Here is a 26,165-nt window from a genome sequence, read left to right on the forward strand (position 1 = left end):
AAAATACTAAATGGAACAAGAAGCCATTCCAGAAAAAACGTAGGGAACCTTTAAACATTATTACTCACCTTCCTGCAGTAATAGGAACTGCACGTAATGCAAAAACTGCAGTTGAATGCTGGAACAGTATATTTACAGATGACATTCTGGACTCTATTGTCACATATACCAACCAATATATAGACATTATAATGGACAAGTACATCTGCAACAGAACCATCAAGCCCACAGATGAAATAGAACTGCGTGCTTTTTTTGGATTACTGTACCTTGCAGGAGCTTATAGGGCAAATAGACAAAGTTTGGAGGAACTTTGGGGTAAAGATGGGGATGGAGTTGAAAAATTTAGCCTTGTTATGTCCATAAACAGATTCAAGATTCTAATTCGTTGCCTTCGGTTTGACGACAGAACTACCCGAACCGAACGCAAAACACATGACCGACTTGCTCCAATTTGTGATATATTTCAAAGATTTGTTGTAAACTGTAAACAAAGTTATTACCCTGGAGAGAATCTCACTATTGACGAAATGCTCCCTGGTTTTCGTGGTAGATGTGCCTTTCGTCAATATATTCCATCAAAGCCAAACAAATATGGAATAAAAATGTATGCCCTTGTTGATGCCAGTAAGACCTACACTTACAACCTGGAAGTTTATGCAGGAAAACAACCAGAAGGTCCTTACTGTGTGAGCAACAAACCCATTGATGTTGTAAAAAGACTGGCTGAACCCTTATTTGGATCGGGTCGCAATATTACAGCTGACAATTGGTTTACAAGTTGTGATCTGATTGATTATCTGAAAATTCAGAAGCTGTCATATGTGGGAACTGTAAGAAAAAACAAAAGGGAATTGCCGCCACAGTTTGTAAGTGTGAAAGAGAGACAACAGTACAGCAGTATGTTTGCATTCCATAATGGAAAGGCTTTAGTTTCCTATGTACCACATGCCAAAAAAATCGTACTTCTTCTATCAACACTTCATGATGATGCTGCCATCGATCCTGGGACTGGGGCAGAAAAAACCCGGAGATAATTACATTTTACAATGCCACCAAAGGGGGTGTGGATACAGCAGATCAGATGTGCTCTACTTTCAACGTCGGCAGAAACATCAAACGCTGGCCAATGGTCATATTTTTTGCTATGTTGAATTTGGGTGGTATAAATTCACAAGTAATTTATCTTGAAAACAAGCTTGAACCACTCTGTAGACGATTGTATCTGAAAAAATTGGCCCATGAACTAGTACTTGGAGAGCTACGCAGGAGAAGCGTGAAAACAATCGGTATCCCCTCTCGCCTTCAAGTTCAGCTCAAAAGGTTCCGCCCAGAAGATGATGGTGAAAAGTCACCATCTGCACCACCTCACAAAAGAAGGAGATGCACCACCTGCCAAACGGAAAGCGGAACCAGAAGGCTTTCAAATTATGAATGTCTCAAATGTCATAAAGCAATTTGCCTGACACATGCAAAAATGGTGTGTAATTCTTGCTATTTGCTCTGCAAGTGTGACTTTTCTGGGGAAACCTCAGCATCTACTTCTGATTGAATATGTTTTTAATAGTACTTAAGGTACCTTTAAAATTAAGTTTGTGTTCAAAAATTTTCTTTGTACATTTTTTTGAGAGAGTCGAACTGGGGACTATTTGGCGGGAGTTTTGAAAAGTTTGTATTTCATAGTTATTAGTTTTATGTTAAGTAAATTTTTTTTTTTGCAACTGATTATGTGTAGTCTCTTTTATTACATCCCTATGAAGGTCACTGATCACTTTTAGAGCACTGAAATTGCAAACATTAGATATTATAGGTATTTTTCCAGCAGGCGCCTGACAGGCACATTGTATGTGAACTCGTTAGTCCGAATATTGTATGTGACGGAGGGTTAAGGGCGAACTCAGCCAAAGGCAAAAAGGACACCCAGTCATCCTGATCGGCAGAAACAAAGCATCTCAGATATGTTTCCAAGGTCTGATTGGTTCGTTCGGTCTGGCCATTAGTCTGAGGATGGAAAGCCGAGGAAAAAGACAAGTCAATGCCCATCCTACCACAAAAGGCTCGCCAAAACCTTGAAACAAACTGGGAACCTCTGTCAGAAACGATATTCTCTGGAATGCCATGTAAACGAACCACATGCTGGAAGAACAATGGCACCAAATCAGAGGAGGAAGGCAATTTAGACAAGGGTACCAGATGGACCATCTTAGAAAAGCGATCACAGACCACCCAAATGACTGACATCTTTTGAGAAACGGGAAGATCAGAAATAAAATCCATAGAGATATGTGTCCAAGGCCTCTTCAGGACCGGCAAGGGCAAAAGCAACCCACTGGCACAAGAACAGCAGGGCTTAGCCCGAGCACAAATCCCACAAGACTGCACAAAAACACGCACATCCCGCGACAGAGACGGCCACCAAAAGGATCTAGCCACCAACTCTCTGGTACCAAAGATTCCAGGATGACCAGCCAACACCGAACAATGAACCTCAGAGATAACTTTATTGGTCCACCTATCAGGGACAAACAGTCTCTCCGCTGGACAACGATCAGGTTTATAAGCTTGAAATTTTTGCAGCACCCACCGCAAATCAGGGGAGATGGCAGACACAATTACTCCTTCCTTGAGGATACCCGCCGGCTCAGACAAACCCAGAGAGTCGGGCACAAAACTCCTAGACAGAGCATCCGCCTTCACATTTTTAGAGCCCGGAAGATACGAAATCACAAAGTCAAAACGGGCAAAAAACAGCGACCAACGAGCCTGTCTAGGATTCAACCGCTTAGCAGACTCAAGATAAGTCAAGTTCTTATGATCAGTCAATACCACCACGCGATGCTTAGCTCCTTCAAGCCAATGACGCCACTCCTCGAATGCACACTTCATGGCCAGCAACTCTCGGTTGCCCACATCATAATTTCGCTCAGCAGGCGAAAACTTCCTGGAAAAAAAAGCGCATGGTTTCATCACTGAGCAATCAGAACCTCTCTGCGACAAAACAGCCCCTGCTCCAATCTCAGAAGCATCAACCTCGACCTGGAACGGAAGAGAAACATCTGGTTGACACAACACAGGGGCAGAAGAAAAACGATGCTTCAAGTCTTGAAAAGCTTCCACAGCAGCAGAAGACCAATTGACCAAATCAGCACCCTTCTTGGTCAAATCGGTCAATGGTTTGGCAATACTAGAAAAATTGCAGATGAAGCGACGATAAAAATTAGCAAAGCCCAGGAACTTTTGCAGACTTTTCAGAGATGTCGGCTGAGTCCAATCATGGATGGCTTGGACCTTAACAGGATCCATCTCGATAGTAGAAGGGGAAAAGATGACCCCAAAAATGAAACCTTCTGCACACCAAAGAGACACTTTGATCCCTTCACAAACAAAGAATTAGCACGCAGGACCTGAAAAACTGTTCTGACCTGCTTCACATGAGACTCCCAATCATCCGAGAAGATCAAAATGTCATCCAAGTACACAATCAGGAATTTATCCAGGTACTCTCGGAAGATGTCATGCATAAAGGACTGAAACACTGATGGAGCATTGGCAAGTCCGAATGGCATCATTAGATACTCAAAATGACCCTCGGGCGTATTAAATGCAGTTTTCCATTCATCTCCTCGCCTGATTCGCACCAGATTATACGCACCACGAAGATCTATCTTGGTGAACCAACTAGCCCCCTTAATCCGAGCAAACAAATCAGATAACAATGGCAAGGGGTACTGAAATTTAACCGTGATCTTATTTAGAAGGCGGTAATCTATACAAGGTCTCAGCGAACCATCCTTCTTGGCTACAAAAAAGAACCCTGCTCCTAATGGTGACGATGACGGGCGAATATGCCCCTTCTCCAGGGATTCCTTCACATAACTGCGCATAGCGGCGTGCTCAGGCACGGATAAATTAAACAGTCGACCTTTTGGGAATTTACTACCAGGAATCAAATTGATAGCACAATCACAATCCCTATGCGGAGGTAGGGCATCGGACTTGGGCTCATCAAATACATCCCGGTAATCAGACAAGAACTCTGGAACCTCAGAAGGGGTGGATGACGAAATTGACAGAAATGGAACATCACCATGTACCCCCTGACAACCCCAGCTGGACACCGACATGGATTTCCAATCTAATACTGGATTATGGGCTTGTAGCCATGGCAACCCCAACACGACCACATCATGCAGATTATGCAACACCAGAAAGCGAATAACCTCCTGATGTGCAGGAGCCATGCACATGGTCAGCTGGGTCCAGTATTGAGGCTTATTCTTGGCCAAAGGCGTGGCATCAATTCCTCTCAATGGAATAGGACACTGCAAGGGCTCTAAGAGAAGCCCACAATGCTTTGCATACTCCAAGTCCATCAAATTCAGGGCAGCGCCTGAATCCACAAATGCCATGACAGAATACGATGACAAAGAGCAGATCAAGGTAACGGACAGAAGAAATTTTGACTGTACCGTACCAATGGTGGCAGACCTAGCGAACCGCTTAGTGCACTTAGGACAATCAGAGATAGCATGAGTGGAATCACCACAGTAGAAACACCGCCCATTCAGACGTCTGTGTTCTTGCCGTTTAACTCTGGTCAAAGTCCTATTGCACTGCATAGGCTCAGGTTTAAGCTCAGGTAATACCGCCAAATGGTGCACAGATTCATTCCATTGAGTGAGTACGGACCACTTTCTAAATTTCTGACAATATACCTCTATCTCATCCTGACCCTGACAAAGAGCCAGCAAATTTTTCTCTGCCTGATCCACTGAATTAGGTTCATCGTACAGCAATCTGAGCGCCAGGAAAAACGCATCGATATTACTCAATGCAGGATCTCCTGGCGCAAGAGAAAATGCCCAGTCCTGTCCAGTCCGCGCAAAAAAGAAATAACAATCAAAACCTGTTGAACTGGATATCCAGAGTAGCGAGGTTTCAAGGCCAGAAATAATTTACAATTATTTTTGAAACTCAGAAACTTAGTTCTATCTCCAAAAAACAAATCAGGAATAGGAATTTTTGGTTCCAACATAGCTTTCTGATCAATAGTGTCTTGAATCTTTTGTACTCTTGCCGAGAGCTGATCCACAAATGAAGACAGACTTCTAATGTCAATCGCTACACCTGTGTACTGAACCACCCAGATGTCTAGGGGGAAAAAAAGGCAAAACACAGTGCAAAGAAAAAAAAATGGTCTCAGAACTTCTTTTTTCCCTCTATTGAGAATCATTAGTATTTTTGGCTTCCTGTACTGTTATGAAAGGCAATTCAGTACTACAATGGACATAGCGGTCAGAGCACATACAGTGATCTGACAATAACCCAAAATCATAGAACGAGCTCTGAGACGTGGGAACTCTGCAGACCGCAATCCCTAATCCTCTCCAAACAACACTAGAGGCAGCCGTGGATTGCGCCTAACTCTGCCAATGCAACTCGGCACAGCCTGAGAAACTAACTAGCCTGAAGTTAGAAAATAAGCCTACCTTGCCTCAGCGAAATACCCCAAAGGAAAAGGCAGCCCCCCACATATAATGACTGTGAGTTAAGATGAAAAGACAAACGTAGAGATGAAATAGATTCAGCAAAGTGAGGCCCGACTTTCTTAACAGATCGAGGATAGAAAAGGTAACTTTGCGGTCTACACAAAACCCTAAAGAACACCACGCAAAGGGGGCAAAAAGACCCTCCGTACCGAACTAACGGCACAGAGGTACACCCTTTGCGTCCCAGAGCTTCCAGCAACAAATTAGACAAGCTGGACAGAAAAAATAGCAAACAAATAGCAAAGAAGAACTTAGCTATGCAGAGCATCAAGCCACAGGAATGATCCAGGGAAAAGCAAGTCCAACACTGGAACATTGACAGGAAGCCAGGATCAAAGCATTAGGTGGAGTTAAGTAGAGAAGCACCTAACGACCTCACCAGATCACCTGAGGGAGGAAACTCAGAAGCCGCAGTACCACTTACCTCCACCAACAGAAGCTCACAGAGAGAATCAGCCGAAGTACCACTTGTGAACACAGGAGGGAGCTCTGCCACAGAATTCACAACAGGTAGATATCAGTGCTGCAGAACATGTAAGAGATTACAGTACAGTTACAGATAGTGACTTACAGCTGACGTGATGCTGGTGGACTTTTACAGTCACAATAACCAGAGTGCCCCTATAACAACAAGTGTCCACTTAAGATTAAATAATGTCCTGAGTCTCCCCCTGTACAGGTCTCCTAAACTCAGTATAATGCCCCCTCACTGTCTAGGACCCCCACACAGTATATTGACCCCTTAGTAGCCCCCAAACTGTTTGTTGGCCCCAACACGGTATAATTGCCCACACTATGCCCCCTAAATAGCCACCATATTGCACTCCCATAGCACTCATTATAGTATAATGCACTCCCCATAGGCCTAAATATGGTATAATGCACTCCCCATAGGCTTCCATTTAGTATAAAATATTCCCTATAGGCCACCATATACTATAATGTACTCCTCAATAGGCTTCTATATATGATAATGCACTTCCTATGGGCCTCTATATAGTATAATGCACTCCCCATAGGCCTCCATATAATATAGTGCACTCCCAATAAGCCTCTATACAATATAATGCACTCCTTATTGACCTCCATACAGTAAAATTAACTTCCAATAGGTCTCCATACAGTATAATGCACTCCCCATAGGCCTCTATATATGAGAATTCACTCCCCGTAGGTCTCTTTATAGAATAATGCATTCCCCATAGGTCTCCATATAGTATAATATACTCCACATAGGCCTCTACATAGTATAATACACTCCTCATAGGCCTCAATGTAATATAATGCATTCACTCTAGGCCTCAATACAGTATATTGCATTCCCCATAAAAATACAATACTCACCTCTCCTTCTCATTCCCTCACTGCTTCGGTCTCTGCAGTGAGCGCTGTGAGAGCCCTCACATCTCAGTACAGTGGATGCCATGTAGTGGCGACATGGTGCCCGCGGTCAGTATATGTGTGAGTAACGTGAGACGCAGAGGGGGAGTGATGTCCCCCCGGCAGCTATGCTAGTGAACATCAGCAATTCTTGCATGCTATTAAAATGCATATGTAGAAAAGGTCTCACCCAATCACAAAATTATTGTTTAGCAGACAGTCTTAATGTTAGAGTGCGGTACAAATGTTTCTATGCCATCCTTATTGTAAGGTTTGAGACCACATAATATCTCCCAGTTCTCCCAACTCATTTCCTAATTTAATATGGATTCATCAGGGGAGTATCTTTATAAAGTCATGGTGACCTTATAGCAATACAAGCACAGCTACATCCCAAACATGGTTTAAAAAGCTTCATGCCTCTCACTTCTCCTTACTATCGGTCTAATTAAAATAAGTGCGTGCTTGGTAAGGGCATCCTATCACTTCCTGGTATCCCGGTGCATCATATTCAGCACTTGGTCCGCTCATACTGGTCACCACCCCCCGCATATGTCCCGTCCTGGCAGGGTCGCTGCAGTCACAGTGTTGGTGCACGGCGGTTCCAAGTGCAGGTATGGTCAGAATGGGGGGTACGCGCCAGTCTTGGACAATTGTGGGGGTTAATAATAAAATAATAAAAAGGTTTGTGACATCATTTGGGATGTTCAGCTTGGTAAGGCCGGGCACTGATGAGGGTCACAGGGAGTTCGGTGGTGATGGACAGTGCCAGATGATTATCCCCATCCCAATTCGGGCTGGCTCCCAGGTGAGTTGAAGCAGGAATGGTGCAGCAGAGGATAATCAGCATTAGACCGGGAAGTGATCACTTTGCTCTTTTTACTGCAGTTCCAAAAACTTCCAAACAATTCATATATAGGGTGTTGGTCAAACCTGTCTGGTGAGGGTTCAGTTTCTCTTCTGTGAGGTTGTGTAGCCTTCCTGCTGCCAATTATACTTTGGGTAAAGGATTCTTTGGATACCTGTAGTCCAAGGTAAATTGTTACTGAATCCGTGATCCCTTCCAGCAAGCAGGCAACGTGAATCCTCTCAGAACACTTACTTCTTCATACAGCAGTGTCCCTGATTCCATGGAGTTGCTGAATTCCTGGGCAAAAAAACACTCTTCTGCTAGCTATATAAAGACTCAGCAGATTCACAGTTTAGCACAGACTCTGGAAGTCTCTATGCTCCAGGGACTGGTACCCTGCCGTGTGCAGCTGTCCTTGCAGAGATCACACTTCTTTTCTCTGCATGCAGGACCTGCTTCTTCCTACTTCTTCTTCCTCTAAATTACAAATACCACTTCCTGGTTTAGGCAAAGGTGTACAATCTGCCAGTATGGGATCGGGTAACATTGTATGGATGTAATTATAACAGCAGAGAACTTAATGCTGGAATGCTGTAGATAAGCCCCGATGTAACCTAAAAGATGAGAAAAAGAGGTTATATTATACTCACTTGGGCGGGCGGTCCGATCTGATGGGCGTCACGGTCCGGTCCGGGGCCTCCCATCTTCATAGGATGATGTCCTCTTCTGGTCTTCATGCTGCAGCTCCGGCGCAGGCGTACTTTATCTGACCTGTTGAGGGCAGAGCAAAGTACTGCAGTGCGCAGGAGCCGGGAAAGGTCAGAGAGGCCCAGCGCCTGCACCCTGCAGCATTTTGCTCTGCCCTCAACAGGGCAGACAAAGTACGCCTGCGCCGGAGTAGCAGCGGGAAGACCAGAAGAGGACGTCATCTGATGAAGATAGGAGGCACCGGACCGGGACCAGGACCGCCCCTGGGTGAGTATAATATAACCTCTTTTTCATATATTTTATGATACATCGGGGGGCTTATCTACAGCATCCCAGAATGCTGTAGATAAGCCCCTGATGCTGGTGGGCTTACCTCACCCTCGATTTTGGGGGTGACAGGTTCCCATTAATTTAAAGGGTGCATGTATCCAGAAGCATGAGCTGGGCAAAATTTATTCAGTACTAAGATGGCAGATTTGCAATTTTCACTCTGCAACAACCACTGTGTGCTTATTTCTGAAAAACATCCATGGAGTCAAAATTTCCAATACACCGTAGATGAATTTCCATAGGGGTGTAACTTCACCTGACCTGGGGTCACCTGTGAAGGGTTTCTGTTGTCCTGGCATTTAGGGTCTCTGCAAACAGCAACTGAAAACTATTCAGAGTTCAGTACATGTAGATAAGGTGTTTTTTTTATATTTGTTGCTAAAATGTCATCATTGGTGGCAGTGATGGTAATCACTTATTGATAGAGGTGGGCAAACCTGAAGAGTAAAGCTCGGTGTACGTACCAAACACCTACTGTTCGGGCATAGAAACCAAACAAGTACTTCACAAGGAAGTCTGTGTTACTGTTCGGGTTCGACCTCCCGAATATCATTTGTTTGTCGCTCTGTCAAGTGCATGACAGCGTAGCAAACACTTGATATTCGAGCCCCCTATTCAAGTGAATAATGGCCAGATTCGGGTCCAGGCACTGTTCCGGTACCAGAACCCGAACTTTTTGTAACTATTTGGCCAAACCCAAACATCCAGGTGTCTGCCCATCTCTACTTATTGAGTAATGCAACAAAGTCAGGATACACACGTGCTCCGTCCTCTTCTCTACTTTGAAGACACTCATTATGCCAGGTATAACAGCATAGTGAACAGCATTAGCTGAAAGGTACCATGTAGAAGAAAGCACCAGCCAACTTTGTATGTGCTCGCAATTAATTTTTGCATGTGTGGCCGGCACAGCTAATGTCAGTGTGCATGTGCACACTCGCAGGTGACATTCACTTTATAAAGCAAGTAATAATAATAACAATAATCTTTATTTATATAGCACCAACATATTCTGCAGCGCTTTACAATTCAACTGTTCATATACAACTCATAAAGAACAACATTCAAAGTAATGCAATAATTAAAGCAAAATAATGACGACCCTGCTTGTAAGAGCTTAAAATCTAGAATGAGGTTGGGGAGACACAAAGTACAGGGGCTTTTTTACAATGATAGTCCAGCCATCTTGAGGGAATGGGGATGCATAGAGGCTGCATGAAGTTGTCACCAGCCAGTTTTTGTGGTGCTGTTGGGTGCGGTGGAGTTTGATGGAGGGTACATACATAAAAGGACTTTGATTAGGGAACATGATAGGCCGCTCTGAAAAGATGTGTTTTGAGGGAGTGCCTAAAGCTGTGGAAATTGTGGATAGTCCTAATTTCTTGGGGTAGAGCATTCCAAAGGATTGGCGCAACACGGGAGAAGTCTTGGAGCCAGGAGTGGGAGGTACGGATTAGTGCAGAGGTTAGTTGAAAGTCGTTTTCAGAGCATAACGAGTGGGTAGGCCGATAAACAGAAATGAGGGAGGAGATGTAGGGGGGTGCCACATTATGGAGTGCTTTGTGAGTGAGGACAAGCAGTATGAATTGAATTCTATAATGAATGGGCAGACAGTGCAATGAGTCGCACAGAGAGAATGCGTCCAAGTACCGATAAGCCAGATGGACAACCCTGGCTGCTGCATTAAGGATGGACTGGAAAGGGGAAAGTCAAGTAAGGGGGAGGCCAATTAATAGAGCATTACAGTAGTCAAGGCGGGAGTGGATCAGGTCAACAGTGAGGGTTTTTGTTGTGTCCATGATTAGAAAGGGGCAGATTCTAGAGATGTTCTTTAGGTGTAAGCGGTAAGAGTGGGCTGCATATTGTTTATGGGAGGTGAAGGAAAGATTGGTGTCAAACATAACAACCAGACAGCATGCCTGCTGCTTAGGCACTATTATGGTGTCACCCACGGAGAGGGAGATGTCAGATTTAGGGAGGTCAGTAGATGGCGGTAGCAGAAGTAGTTCAGTAATGGAAAGGTTGAGTTTCAGTTAGAGCGCGGACATGTTGCTGGAGACTGCGGACAAACAGTTACTGGTGTTCTGTAATACTGAGTGGGTAAGGTCAAGAGTTGACGTGTATAGTTGTGTGTCATCAGTATAAAGATTTTACTGAAAGCCAAATCTGCTGATGGTCTATCCAATTGGGGCTATGTAGAGAGAGAAGAGAAGGGGGCCAAGGACTAAGCCATGAAAGACCCCAACAGTGAGATGAAGAGGAGATGAAGTGGAGCCAGCGAACGATACCCTGAAGGAGCGGCCAGAAAGATAGGGAGAGAACCAGGAGAGAGCATTGTCCTTTATGCCTATTAAGTGGAGTATAGAGAGTAGGAGATGGTGTTCAACAGTGTCGAAACTAGTACTGTTGTGTCGAAAGTAGTGAATACTGTGCATCAGAAACAGGGGATGTCTTAAAGATGTAAAAGGAGGGGCATACATAATGTTGTATTCCATATTTACCCATGCCAAAGGTCTACTAAAACTTCTTCATTGGCAAACAAATTAAAAGTTAATTTCTCAAACACTGTACCAGTAGCAGTGCTAGAATTATGTTTTTAGCGGTTTTGTCTACTATAACACCATATAGCTAGTCTAAAAGGCATTTTGAGAGTGACAGTCTCTTTTATGGCTGTGCAACAATGTACAACACCTTAGCCATACTAAAGTGAGAGTGAATTACATTCCAGTTGCAAACTTTTCTTAAACTTCAGGTGAGGTAGGAGACGTGAAAGACTGGAATCATCATTGAGTCACTCTAACCTAGGGTTTCACCTTTTCGAGTTAAAACATGAGCAGGATAAAAAGCAGACCAGCTAAGAATCTACTATCCTTCACAACGTCTTTAATCTTCAATGGCAGCCATGAACATCATGTCTGTATGAATGAAAAGGACAAATTATATACAGTGGGAATGGAAAGTATTCAGACCGCTTTAAATTTTTCTCTCTTTGTTTCATTGCAGCCATTTGGTAAATTCAAAAAAGTTCATTTTTCACATTAATGTATATTCTGCAATCCCTTCTTGAGTGAAAAAAAACAGAAATGTAGAAGAAAAACTGAAATATTACATCGTCATAAATATTCAGACCCTTTACTCAGACACTCATATTTAAGTCACATGCTGTCCATTTCCTTGTGATCCTCCTTGAAATGGTTCTACTCCTTCATTGGAGTCCAGCTGTGTTTAATTAAGCTGATAGGACTTGATTTGGAAAGGAACACACCTGTCTATATAAAGGTACCGTCACACTAAGCGACACTGCAGCGATATAGACAATGATGTCGATCGCTGCAGCGTCGCTGTTTGGTCGCTGGAGAGCTGTCACACAGACAGCTCTCCAGCGACCAACGATCCCGAAGTCCCCGGGTAACCAGGGTAAACATTGGGTTACTAAGCGCAGGGCTGCGCTTAGTAACCCGATGTTTACCCTGGTTACTGTTGTAAATGTTAAAAAAAAACACTACATACTTACATTCCAGTGTCTGGTCATGTCCCTCACCTTCAGCTTCCCGCACTGACTGAGCGCCGGCCGTAAAGCACAGCGGTGACATCACCGCTGTGCTGTGCTTTACGGCCGGCCGGCGCTTACCAGTCAGTGCGGGAAGCTGAAGGCGAGGGACATGACCAGACACTGGAATGTAAGTATGTAGTGTTTTTTTTTTTACATTTACAACAGTAACCAGGGTAAACATCGGGTTACTAAGCGCGTCCCTGCCGATTCAGCGATGTCAGCGGGAGATCAGCGAAAAATAAAGTTCTGATCTTTCCCCAGCGACCAACGATCTCCCAGAAGGGGCCTGATCGTTGGTCGCTGTCACACATAACGATTTCGTTAACGATATCATTGCTACTTCTCAAAAAGCAACGATATCGTTAACGATATCGTTATGTGTGACGGTACCTTAAGACCTCACAGCTCACAGTGCATTTCAGACCAAATGAGAAAGATGAGGTCAAAGGAACTGGCCACAGAGCTCAGAGACAGAATTGTGGCAAGGCACAGATCTGGCCAAGGTTATAACAGAATTTCTGCAGTACTCAAGGCTCCTAAGACCATAGTGGTCTCCATAATCTTTAAATGGAAGAAGTTTGGGACCACCAGAAGTCTTCCTAGACCTGGCCATCCAGCCAAACAAAGCAATCGTGGGAGAAGAGCCTTGGTGAGAGAGGTAAAGAAGAACCCCAAAATCACTGTGGCTGAGCTCGAGAGATGCAGTAGAGAGAAGGAAGAAAGTTTCACAAAGTCAACCATTATTGCAGCCCTCCAACAGTCAGGCCCTTATGGCAGAGTGGCCCGAGGGAAGCATCTCCTCAGTGCAAGACATATGAAAGCCCGCACAGAGTTTGATATAAAAAAAAAACACATGCAGGACTCCCAGACTAAGAAATTACATTTTGATAATGCTTATTTATGTGTGGAGAAAACAAAGCACTGCTCATTACCTGCCCAAAACAATCCCAACAGTGAAATATGGTGGTGGCAGCATCATGCTATGGGGGTATCTTTCAGCTTCAAGGACAGGAAGACAGGTTGTCATTGAAGGAAACATGAATGCAGCCAAGTACAGAGATATCCTGGATGAAAACCTCTTCAAGAGTGCTCTGGACCTCCGACTTGGCCGAAGGTTACCTTCCAATAAGACAATGACTCTAAGCACACAGCTAAAATAACAAAGGAGTGGCTTCAGAACAACTCTGTGACCATTCTTGAACCCTGATTTAAACTCAATTGAGCGTCTCTAAAAAGACATGAAAATGACTGTCCACCAACGTTCACCATCCAACCTGACGGAACTGAAGCTGATCTGCAAGGAAGAATGGCAGAGGATCCCCAAATCAAGTTGTGAAAAACTTGTTGCATCATTCGCAAGAAGACTCATGGCTGTACTAGCTCAAAAGGGTGCTTCTACTCAATACTGAGCAGAGGGTCTGAATAGTTATGACCATACGATATTTCAGTTTTTCTTTTTTAATAAATTTGCAAAAAATACTACATTTCTGGGTTTTTTTTTAGTTAAGATGTGGTGCAGAGTGTACATTAATGAAAAGCAAATGAACTTTTTTGGATTTACCAAACGGCTGCAATGAAACAAAGAGTGAAAAATTTAAAGTGGTATGAATACTTTCCATACCCACTGTAGACAAATGATTCAATATTGATTCAGAACATATACCAATTCTATTCTAATATTCAGTGTACTGTATTTTGCTTTTCAGATGCTCCCGGTACACCATCATCAATCACAACAGGTAAGAGTGAAATGCATTAATTGGAACTGAACCAAATATGACACTTTTATCTCTTGTATTAACTCCTTAGTGACAGAGCCAATTTGGTACTTAATGACCAAGCCAATTTTTTACAGTTCTGACCACTGTCACTTTATGAGGTTATAGCTCTACTAGAACGCTTCAACATATCCCACTTTTTCTGTGACTTTTTCCCCCCATTTTTTTGTGACATATTGTACTTCATGTTAGCGGTAAAATTTATTTGATATAACTTGTGTTTATTTATGAAAAAAATGGAAATTTGGCAAAAATTTTGAACATTTTGCAATTTTCAAACTTTTTAATTTTTGTACCCTTAAATCAGAGAGTGATGTCACACAAAATAGTTAATAAATAACATTTCACACATGTCAACTTTACATCACCACAATTTTGTAAACAAATATTGTTTTTAGGATGTTATAAGGGTTAAAAATTTACAAAACCATTTTTTAAGGCCCACCTCACATTTGAAGTGAGTTTAGAGAGGTCAATGTAACAGAAAATACACAAAAATGACACCATTCTAAAAACTGCAAAACCATATTCAAGAAGTTTATTAATCCTTCAGGTGCTTCACGAAAACTAAAGCAATGTGGAAGGAAAAATGAACATTTACTTTTTTCACAAAAAATTAACTTTGGAACCAAATTTTTTATTTTCACAAGGGTATCAGGAGAAAATGGACCACAATATTTGTTTTGCACTTTCTCCTGAGTACACCAATACCCCGTATTTGGGGGGAAAGCCACTGTTTGGGCGCATGGCAGAATTCAGAAGGGAATCAATGGTGACACCATGTTGTGTTTGGAGACCCTGTGATGTGCCTAAACAGTGGAACCCCCAATTCTAACTCCAACTCTAATCCCAACATACATCTAACCCTAATTACAAGTCTAACCATAACCCTAACCACAACCCTAACCACAACACAGTCTATCTATAGATAAAAAAGTAAATGGAGCGGCACAGCCTTCAAAACAAGGACACAAGGACACAAAGCCAAGTGATGTATTAACACTTCAGTGCTTCATGGGTTAACCAACGCTGCCACATCACACACTTCGGGTGCTCCTCGAGGAAAACAGATCCAACTGCATAGTCCACGTAAAAAAGAAAACGAGGGCACTCACCAGTCTTCTTATTGTGCAAAGATCACTTTATTAGTCCAACATCTAAAAGTCCAAGGTCGGGTAACGGCGGAGCCGAAGCTCAGGTGAGCAGGGGGGAGCGGAGACGAGGACTGTTTCGCGCTGTGCTTGCGCTTCTACGGGTCAGTGCATGTGAGAGCAAGACAGCGGAAATATAGTACCGGCCATGGTACCACCCCCCACCGCTACCTCCCTCCCACAAACATAAAAAAACACTCAATAAAAAGCACAACTTTAAAACAATGTGGCATATCTAGTGCATCCCACATCCAAATATATACAGAATGTACAGAATGACAAAACATAAGTTTAGTGCGCAAGAATAGACATTACTCAATATCTCCATTTTCATATTCATCACATTTCAAATGTGAACGCTCAAAGATCCTACTGAAACTAATCCCGTGGTTTCCCTATTTCAAAGAAAAATAGACAAATCCACCCTATCGTTAAAACCCAGGGGCCCCATCGCTTCACAGCGCATGATCCACCTAGCTTCGACTCTCAGAAGCAAATTATCTAAATCACCCCCTCCAGCTGGCAAAGACACCTTCTCAAGCCCTGCAAAGGTGAGACAATCTGCTTTACCCCCGTGTTTATCTCTTACATGAGAGATCAGACGCGGCACTCCTTTACCTGTACCAATCGATCTGCAATGTTCCCGGAACCGTATGAACAGAGGTCGTATAGTTTTCCCAATGTAGTAATATTTACAAGGGCACAAAATCACGTATACTACGTGATCCGTCCTGCACGTGATAAAATCTTCTACTACATGCGTAATACCCCCCATTCTAATGACCCGGTCTACTAATCGTTGATTGCAGAATGAGCAATGACCGCACTTGTAATTGCCGTGCGGTATGGTTTTGGTTAGCCAATTCTGATTGGGTTTAGTCAGGCGGTTTCTCACCAATTTGTCCCTCAACCTTACACTTCTCTTATTTGCTATAAGGGGACCTCTGGCTGCTACAGCCGCCAACTCTTTATCTTGACCCAAAATGTGCCAATTTCTACGGTTCCGGGAACATTGCAGATCGATTGCTACAGGTAGGATTTGTCTATTTTTCTTTGAAATAGGGAAACCACGGGATTAGTTTCAGTAGGATCTTTGAGCGTTCACATTTGAAATGTGATGAATATGAAAATGGAGATATTGAGTAATGTCTATTCTTGCGCACTAAACTTATGTTTTGTCATTCTGTACATTCTGTATATATTTGGATGTGGGATGCACTAGATATGCCACATTGTTTTAAAGTTGTGCTTTTTATTGAGTGTTTTTTTATGTTTGTGGGAGGGAGGTAGCGGTGGGGGGTGGTACCATGGCCGGTACTATATTTCCGCTGTCTTGCTCTCACATGCACTGACCCGTAGAAGCGCAAGCACAGCGCGAAACGGCCGTCGTCTCCGCTCCCCCCTGCTCACCTGAGCTTCGGCTCCGCCGTTGCCCGACCTTGGACTTTTAGATGTTGGACTAATAAAGTGATCTTTGCACAATAAGAAGACTGGTGAGTGCCCTCGTTTTCTTTTTTACGTGGACTAACCACAACACACCCCTAACCCTAATCCCAACCCTAACCGTAAACCTAACCTTAGCACACCCCTAACTCTAATCCAAACCCTAACCATAATCTCAACCATAACCACAACCCTAGCCCAACCCTGACTTTAGGCCAACCCTAACTAGCCCAGCCCTAACCCTAGCCCAACCCTAACCCTAACTTTAGCCCAACCCTAACTTTAGCCCAACTCTAGCTCTAATAGAAAATGGAAAAAAATCCTTTTTTTATTTTATTATTTTTACCTAACTAAGGAGGTGATAAAGGGAAGTTTGATTTACTATTTTTTTTATCACTGTGATATGGTCTATCACAGTAATCAAAATAAACCAATAGGAAATATTCCCTATTGTTGCCACGTGCCAGCCGGCAGATCTCGGTGGGCGCATTGCACATTTCCTTCCCTGAAGAAGACACCGGCGGCGTGGAGACTTCACGGGGGGATGCAGGGACACCGAAGGATATCGGGGGAGTATCGGGGACCGCATGTCTCTCTACATTAATGTGCAATCACATCAGAAGAGAGAAATTAAATGGGAAATCAGACTTTTTTTGCAGTTGCAGTTATTCCGTTAATAACGGCGATCGCAATACTGGGGTCGGTAAAAACCAACCTGAATCATGTTCACTAAGGTCTCAGCTACCCCCGGTGGCAGAGACTCCAGAGAAATTCCAACTCTGGGGGCGCTATACAGAACAGACAAAAATTAAGAGACCACTGCAAAATATTCAGTTTGTCCGATTTTTCTCTTTATAGGTACACTACCATTCAAAAGTTTAGGGTCAACCAGACAATTTTGTGTTTTCCATTAAAACACATACTTTTATTTATCAAATGAGTTGCCAAATGAATTTAAAATCTAGTTAACACTAGAAGTCCCAGAAATTTCGAGCTCCAAAGGTTCCAAAGGTAGAAATGTTAAATGACCCCTCTCTGGGACTTCTAGTGTTAAGACATTGACAAGGTTCGAAAAAAAGATTTTTACTTGAAGTAATAATTGTCTCCTTCAAACTTTGCTTTCGTCAAAGAACGCTCTCTTTGCAGCAATTACAGCATTGCAGACCTTTGGCATTCTAGCAGTTAATTTGCTGACGTAATCTGGAGAAATTTCACTCCATGCTTCCAGAAGCCTCTCCTACAAGTTGGTTTCCACAGGGTATGGCATGGCATTGCAGAATGGAGGGATAGCCTTCCTTATTCAATATCCCTTTTACCTTGTACAAATCTCCCACTTTGCCAGCACCAAAGCAACCCCAGACCATCACATTACCTCCACCATGCTTGACAGATGGCGGCAGACACTCTTCCAGCATCTTTTTAGTTGTTCTGCGTCTCACCGATGTTCTTCTGTGTGATCCAAACACATCAAACTTGGATTTGTCTGTCCATAACACATTTTTCAATCTTCTTCTGTCCAATGTCTTTGGTCTTTTTCCCAAATTAATCTTTTCCTTTTATTAGCCAGCCTCAGATATGGCTTTTTCTTTGCCTCTCTGCCCTGAAGGCCAGCATCCCAGAGACACCTTTTCACTGTAGACGTTGACACTGGCGTTTTGCGTGTACTATTTAATGAATCTACCAGTTGAGGACTTGTGAGGCACCGATTTCTCAAACTACAGACTCTAATGTACTTGCCTTGTTGCTCAGTTGTGCAGTGGGGCCTCCCACTTCTCTTTCTACTCTGGTTAGAGCCTTTTTGTGCTCTCCTCTGAAGGGAGTAGTACACACTGTTGTAGGACATCTTCAGTTTCTTGGCAATTTCTCTCATGGAATAGCCTTCATTTCTAAGAGCAAGAATAGTCTGTCGAGTTTCACATGAAAGTTGTTGTTTTTTCTGGCCATTTTGAGAGTTTAATGGAAGCAACAAATGTAATGCACCAGATTCTCAAGTAGCTCAAAGGAAGGTCAGGTTTATAGCTTCTCTTATCAGCCAAACTGTTTTCAGCTGTTCTAACATACTTGCACAATGGTTTTCAAGGGTATTCTAACGATCCATTAGCCTTCTTACACAGTTGGCAAACACAAGGTACCATAAGAACACTGGAGTGATGGTTGTTGGAAATGGGACTCTATAGACCTGTGACGATATTACATTGCAAACCAGACGTTTGCAGCTAGAATAGTCATTTACCACATTATCAATGTATAGAGTGTATTTCGGAATCATTTAATGTTAGCTTCATTGGAAAAAAAAAACCTCATTGAGCTGTTGTGGGAGCAGCTTGACCGTATGGTACACAAAAAGTGCCCATCAAGCCAAACCAACTTTGGGGCTTCTGGAAGCATGGGGTGAAATTTCTTCAGATTACCTCAGCAAATTAACTGCTAGAATGCCAAAGGTCTGCAATGCTGTAATTGCTGCAAAGGGAGCATTCTTTGACAAAAGCAAAGTTTGAAGGAGAAAATTATTATTTCAAATAAAAATCTTCTTTTTTTAATCTTGTCAATGTCTGGACTAGATTTTAAATTCATTTGGCAACTCATTTGATTAATAAAAGTATGAGTTTTCATGGAAAACACAAAATTGTCTGGGTGACCCTAAACTTTTGAAGTGTAGTGTATATACTGTATATATATATACTAGCTATTGAACCCGTTCTACGCCCGGGTGGCGAGCATTTATATTGGTATATGGTCTCCATCCTGGTATGTGCTGCTCCATCCTGCGTCCCCATCCTGTCATGTGCTGCACCCATCCTGCGTCCCCATCCTGTCATGTGCTGCCCCCATCCTGCGCCCCCATCCTGTCATGTGCTGCACCCATCCTGCGCCCCCATCCTGTCATGTGCTGCACCCATCCTGCGTCCCCATCCTGTCATGTGCTGCACCCATCCTGCATCCCCATCCTGTCATGTGCTGCACCCATCCTGCGTCCCCATCCTGGTATGTGCTGCACCCATCCTGTGTCCCCATCCTGTCATGTGCTGCACCCATCCTGCGTCCCCATCCTGGTATGTGCTGCACCCATCCTGCGTCCCCATCCTGTCATGTGCTGCACCCATCCTGCGTCCCCATCCTGTCATGTGCTGCACCCATCCTGCATCCCCATCCTGGTTTGTGCTGCACCCATCCTGCGTCCCGATCCTGGTATGTGCTGCACCCATCCTGCGTCCCCATCCTGTCATGTGCTGCACCCATCCTGCGTCCCCATCCTGGTATGTGCTGCAATCATCCTGCGTCCCCATCCTGGTATGTGCTGCAACCATCCTGCGTCCCCATCCTGGTATGTGCTGCAACCATCCTGCGTCCCCATCCTGTCATGTGCTGCACCCATCCTGCGTCCCCGTCCTGTCATGTGCTGCACCCATCCTGCGTCCCCATCCTGGTATGTGCTGCACCCATCTTCCGTCCCCATCCTGCGTCCCCATCCTGGTATGTGCTGCAATCATCCTGCGTCCCCATCCTGGTATGTGCTGCAACCATCCTGCGCCCCCATCCTGGTATGTGCTGCACCCATCCTGCGTCCCCATCCTGGTATGTGCTGCAATCATCCTGCATCCCCATCCTGGTATGTGCTGCAACCATCCTGCGTCCCCATCCTGGTATGTGCTGCAATCATCCTGCGTCCCCATCCTGGTATGTGCTGCAACCATCCTGCGTCCCCATCCTGGTATGTGCTGCACCCATCCTGCGTCCCCATCCTGGTATGTGCTGCAATCATCCTGCGTCCCCATCCTGGTATGTGCTGCAATCATCCTGCGTCCCCATCCTGGTATGTGCTGCAAGCATCCTGCGTCCCCATCCTGGTATGTGCTGCACCCATCCTGCGTCTCCATCCTGGTATGTGCTGCAATCATCCTGCGTCCCCATCCTGGTATGTGCTGCAATCATCCTGCGTCCCCATCCTGGTATGTGCTGCAATCATCCTGCGTCCCCATCCTGGTATGTGCTGCAATCATCCTGCGTCCCCATCCTGGTATGTGCTGCAATCATCCTGCGTCCCCATCCTGCGTCCCCATCCTGGTATGTGCTGCAAACATCCTGCGTCCCCATCCTGGTATGTGCTGCAACCATCCTGCGTCCCCATCCTGCGTCCCCATCCAGGTATGTGCTGCAAACATCCTGCGTCCCCATCCTGGTATGTGCTGCACCCATCCTGCGTCCCCCATCCTGATATGTGCTGCAATCATCCTGCGTCCCCATCCTGGTATGTGCTGCAATCATCCTGCGTCCCCATCCTGGTATGTGCTGCAATCATCCTGCGTCCCCATCCTGGTATGTGCTGTAACCATCCTGCGTCCCCATCCTGCGTCCCCATCCTGGTATGTGCTGCAACCATCCGGGGGCCTGAGCAGGCGGGGACACCGGCGCGCTGTGGGGGTCAGGTGCCGGTATCGCCGCCAGCTCAGGCCCCCCAGCACTTCCTATACTCACCTGTCTGTCCCGTTCCAGCGCTGCGCGCCGCCATCTTCCCGGTCTCCTGGCTGTGACTGTTCAGTCAGAGGGTGGCGCCGGCGCGCATTAAGCGCGTCATTGCGCCCTCTGAACTGAAGGTCACAGACCGAAGACCGGGAAGATGGCGGCGCTCAGCGGTGGAACGGAGGACAGGTGAATATGGCCGATACTCACCCTCCTGGCGGTCCCTGCTTCTCTGTTGGAGATCGCGGTGTGCGTTCAATGTGAACGCATAACGCGATCTCCCGGGAGCGTCACTCTGTGAGGCCCAGACTGCGCCGGCGCTTGCGCCTGCGCAGTCTATAAAGGCTTCGGACAGAGTGACGCTCCCAGCATTATATTATAGATATATATATATATATATATATATATATATATATACAGTGCCTACAAGTAGTATTCAACCCCCTGCAGATTTAGCAGGTTTAATAAGATGCAAATAAGTTAGAGCCTTCAAACTTCAAACAAGAGCAGGATTTATTAACAGAAGCATAAATCTTACAAACCAAAAGGTTTTGATGCTCAGTTAAATTTTTATAAATTTTAAACATAAAAGTGTGGGTCAATTATTATTCAACCCCTAGGTTTAATATTTTTTGGAATAACCTTTGTTTGCAATTACAGCTAATAATCGTCTTTTATAAGACCTGATCAGGCCGGCACAGGTCTCTGGAGTTATCTTGGCCCACTCCTCCATGCAGATCTTCTCCAAGTTATCTAGGTTCTTTGGGTGTCTCATGTGGACTTTAATCTTGAGCTCCTTCCACAAGTTTTCAATTGGGTTAAGGTCATGAGACTGACTAGGCCACTGCAACACCTTGATTTTTTGCCTCTTGAACCAGGCCTTGGTTTTCTTGGTTGTGTGCTTTGGGTCGTTGTCTTGTTGGAAGATGAAATGATGACCCATCTTAAGATCCTTGATGGAGGAGCGGAGGTTCTTGGCCAAAATCTCCAGGTAGGCCGTGCTATCCATCTTCCCATGGATGCGGACCAGATGGCCAGGCCCCTTGGCTGAGAAACAGCCCCACAGCATGATGCTGCCACCACCATGCTTGACTGTAGGGATGGTATTCTTATGGTCGTATGCAGTGCCATCCAGTCTCCAAACGTCACGTGTGTGGTTGGCACCAAAGATCTCAATCTTGGTCTCATCAGACCAGAGAACCTTGAGCCAGTCAGTCTCAGAGTCCTCCAAGTGATCATGAGCAAACTGTAGACGAGCCTTGACATGACGCTTTGAAAGTAAAGGTACCTTACGGGCTCGTCTGGAACGGAGACCATTGCAGTGGAGTATGTTACTTATGGTATTGACTGAAACCAATGTCCCCACTGCCATGAGATCTTCCCGGAGCTCCTTCCTTGTTGTCCTTGGGTTAGCCTTGACTCTTCGGACAAGCCTGGTCTCGGCACGGGAGGAAACTTTCAAAGGCTGTCCAGGCCGTGGAAGGCTAACAGTAGTTTCATAAGCCTTCCACTTCCGGATGATGCTCCCAACAGTGGAGACAGGTAGGCCCAACTCCTTGGAAAGGGTTTTGTACCCCTTGCCAGCCTTGTGACCCTCTACGATCTTGTCTCTGATGGCCTTGGAATGCTCCTTTGTCTTTCCCATGTTGACCATGTATGAGTGCTGTTCACAAGTTTGGGGAGGGTCTTAAATAGTCAGAAAAGGCTGGAAAAAGAGATAATTAATCCAAACATGTGAAGCTCACTGTTCTTTGTGCCTGAACTACTTCTTGATACTTTAGGGGAACCAAACAGAATTCTGGTGGTTTGAGGGGTTGAATAATAAATGACCCTCTGAAAAGACTTTTCACAATTTAAAAAAAAAATAAACAAAGAAATAACATTCTTTTTTGCTGCAGTGCATTTCACACTTCCAGGCTGATCCACAGTCCAAATGTCACAATGCCAAGTTAATTCCAAATGTGTAAACCTGCTAAATCTGCAGGGGGTTGAATACTACTTGCAGGCACTGTATATATATGTATATACTGTGTATATGTATATATGGTATTGCTGTAATCATGCTGACCGAGAGAATAAATCGTTTTTATATATATATATATATATATATATATATATATATATATATATACTGTATGTATATATATAAACAATAACTGGATTACTTTTTTGTTCATTTGTGTCTGAAAAATCTGAATAAAAAGCAATCAAAAAACGTTATATAATAAAAAAAAATTCAATTAATCACACAACAAATAAACCCTCATACAGCCTCCCTGCTAACACCCTTGCACCTCTCCAGTCCATCCTTAACTCTGCTGCCCGACTAATCCATCTCTCTCCTCGCTACTCCTCCGCTTCCCCCCTCTGCAAATCTCTTCACTGGCTCCCATTCCCTCAGCGTATCCAGTTCAAATTGCTAATACTGACCTACAAAGCCATCCACAACCTGTCTCCTCCATATATCTCTGAACTAATCTCTCGATATCTTCCCTCACGTGATCTCCGGTCCTCCCAAGACCTCCTTCTCTCCTCCACACTTATTCGCTCCTCATCCAATCGCCTCCAAGACTTCTCCCGAATATCCCCCATCCTCTGGAACTCTCTGCCCCAACACGTCCGACTATCAACCACAGTCGGATCCTTCAGACGGAACCTGAAAACTCATCTCTTCAGGAAAGCCTACAGCCTGCACTGACACCGCTGCTGCCTCATCACTATCGAAGCTACCGCCTCACCAACACCGGAGCTACCGCCTCACCAACACCGGAGCTCCTGCAACCCTCAAACTACTGTCTCCTTCCCCATAATCCTGTAGACTGTAAGCCCGCAAGGGCAGGGTCCTCGCCCCTCTGTATCAGTCCGTCATTGTTAGTTTGTTTACTGTATGTGATATTTGTAACTTGTATGTAACCCCTTCTCATGTACAGCACCATGGAATCAATGGTGCTATATAAATAAATAAATAATAATAATAATAATACAGCTCTATTTGCCAAAAAAATTAAAAAAATTACAACTCTCAGAATATGGTAATGAGAAAATTAGCTTTTATAAAAAAAACTTTTTCATTTTGTGATATCAAAATATAAAAAAAGGATATAAATCTGGTATTGCTGTTATTGCACCAACTGAAGAATAAAGTTCTCTTATCACTAATACTGAATGTATTGTATTGCTGTCTATTCGTTAATTCTACCTCCCAAAAATCAGAATAAGACTCGATTATGTTTTTCTGCATTTACCCTGGAGTGCCGGATTTATTTTTTGGTCTACTTTTTCACATAGTCCCACTGTGGGACATAAATGTTTTTTCTTTGATCGCTGGTCTTATGTGTTGTAGTACTCTTGTACTGGAGAGATTGCCTTGTGCAGGCATGTACTACCGAGGACAGAGAATGAACTTCAATCCAATATTGCAGCCAGCATGCAGCCGGCGAGTAAGGAAAGGGTGAATCAAACACCCGAAAACCCCGCCTCTATGGCTGAAGATTGTTCCCTCCAAATTTAGGTGACAGAGTCCCTTTAAAGAGTGAGAGCGATGGTGCCAAAGAGTATATACCATACAGTTGCTAAGGTGGGGCCCCAACATGGGATAATCACCACATATGGGGATATGAACACACTCAAAATGCGCCACACACTACCACATGCTTGAACACATATATCACCCTCAGCACACATTTCACCACACATACACCAACCTCGCCACATAAAAGTCGAAACATAAAAGTCGCCACTCAAAACTCGCCACATGCAAAACTAGGCTCACACAAAACTCGCCACACGTGCAAAACTCACCTCATGGAAAACTCATCACATGCAAAACTTGCACACGTGGAAAAATTGCCACATGCACAAAAGTTGCAACACATGCAAAAATTGCCTAATACAAAACTTGCACATACTCAAAACGCACCACACATAAAACTCGCCATGCGCAAAACTCGCTATGCGCAAAACTTGCTGCACACAACTTGCTACACTAACCTGTCACATGCACATGCGCCACGCGCAAAACTCGCCATGCGCAAAACTTGCTGCACACAACTTGCTACACTAACCTGTCACATGCAACTCGACACACAAAAAGTTGCTACACGCATGTCGCCATACAAAACTCACCTCACAAAAGTCACTACATGCATATTTCCACACGCAACTCAACACACACAACTTGACACCTGAAACTCGCCCTAAAACACACACAAGTCTGGTATTATCCTTCAAAAATAAAAATCTGATTAATAAGCAGACAAACTACAAGAGCAACAAATGTACCATATAGGAAATACGGCAGCTGTCAGTCACATGACCTGACTATTATGTGTATGTGTGAGCTAATATATACTGCCAGGAGGGAGGGCTTCCTGTTGGCTGGGGATTTATCAGGCTGCCAATAGCAACCAATCAGAGCTCAGCTTCTATTTTGCTAAAGTTAATTAATCTGAGCTCTGATTGTTTAATAAAGGCAACAAAGGACATTCTCAGTATAACAAAGCTTGTGTGAGGTAATAGCATGTCAGTTAGGGTGTGTTGGTGGAAAGGCTGATGTCAGTCACATTACCTCTATGTGAGAGGATATAGAAACTGCCAGTTACAGACTATTTTTACCACCATAATGCCTCATAAGAAAAGGAATTCTATGGCACGTATGTCAGCTGATGCGAAAGAAAAGCTGCATTACGGGTCAATGAAAAATGTGAAGACCGAGAAACAAGGCTGACACACATGAGAACAGCAGCTGCTTCCTCAAGAGCCAATGAACTTTCTGAGCAGAAGAAAGTCAGGCTTGCAGACAAGAGAACACGAGCTGCTTCCTCAAGTGCCAATGAGCTTTCTGAGGAGAGGGAAGAGAGGCTTGCAGACATGAAAACAAGAGCTGCTTCCTCAAGAGCCAATTAACTTAGTTTTTGCCTTTTAATAATTACATTTTTATCTATTTGTTTTGTGGTTTTGGGT

At 44.2% G+C, this 26,165-nt stretch overlaps 1 protein-coding gene across 17 annotated transcripts in view; it reads left to right on the forward strand.

The window, feature by feature from the left end:
* The window catches only part of LOC138681740 (scavenger receptor cysteine-rich domain-containing protein DMBT1-like), a 491,932-nt gene that overhangs the window by 214,560 nt on the left and 251,207 nt on the right, over window positions 1–26,165 (forward strand). For all 17 annotated transcript variants that reach the window (XM_069769545.1, XM_069725880.1, XM_069769547.1 and 14 more), the window contains one exon: window positions 14,077–14,109. In XM_069769545.1, coding sequence (XP_069625646.1) covers window positions 14,077–14,109 — 33 coding nt within the window. The remainder of the gene's footprint in view (window positions 1–14,076; window positions 14,110–26,165) is intronic.

The sequence above is a fragment of the Ranitomeya imitator genome, chromosome 5 (assembly GCF_032444005.1).
Source record: "Ranitomeya imitator isolate aRanImi1 chromosome 5, aRanImi1.pri, whole genome shotgun sequence".
Classification (NCBI taxonomy): Eukaryota; Metazoa; Chordata; class Amphibia; order Anura; family Dendrobatidae; genus Ranitomeya; species Ranitomeya imitator.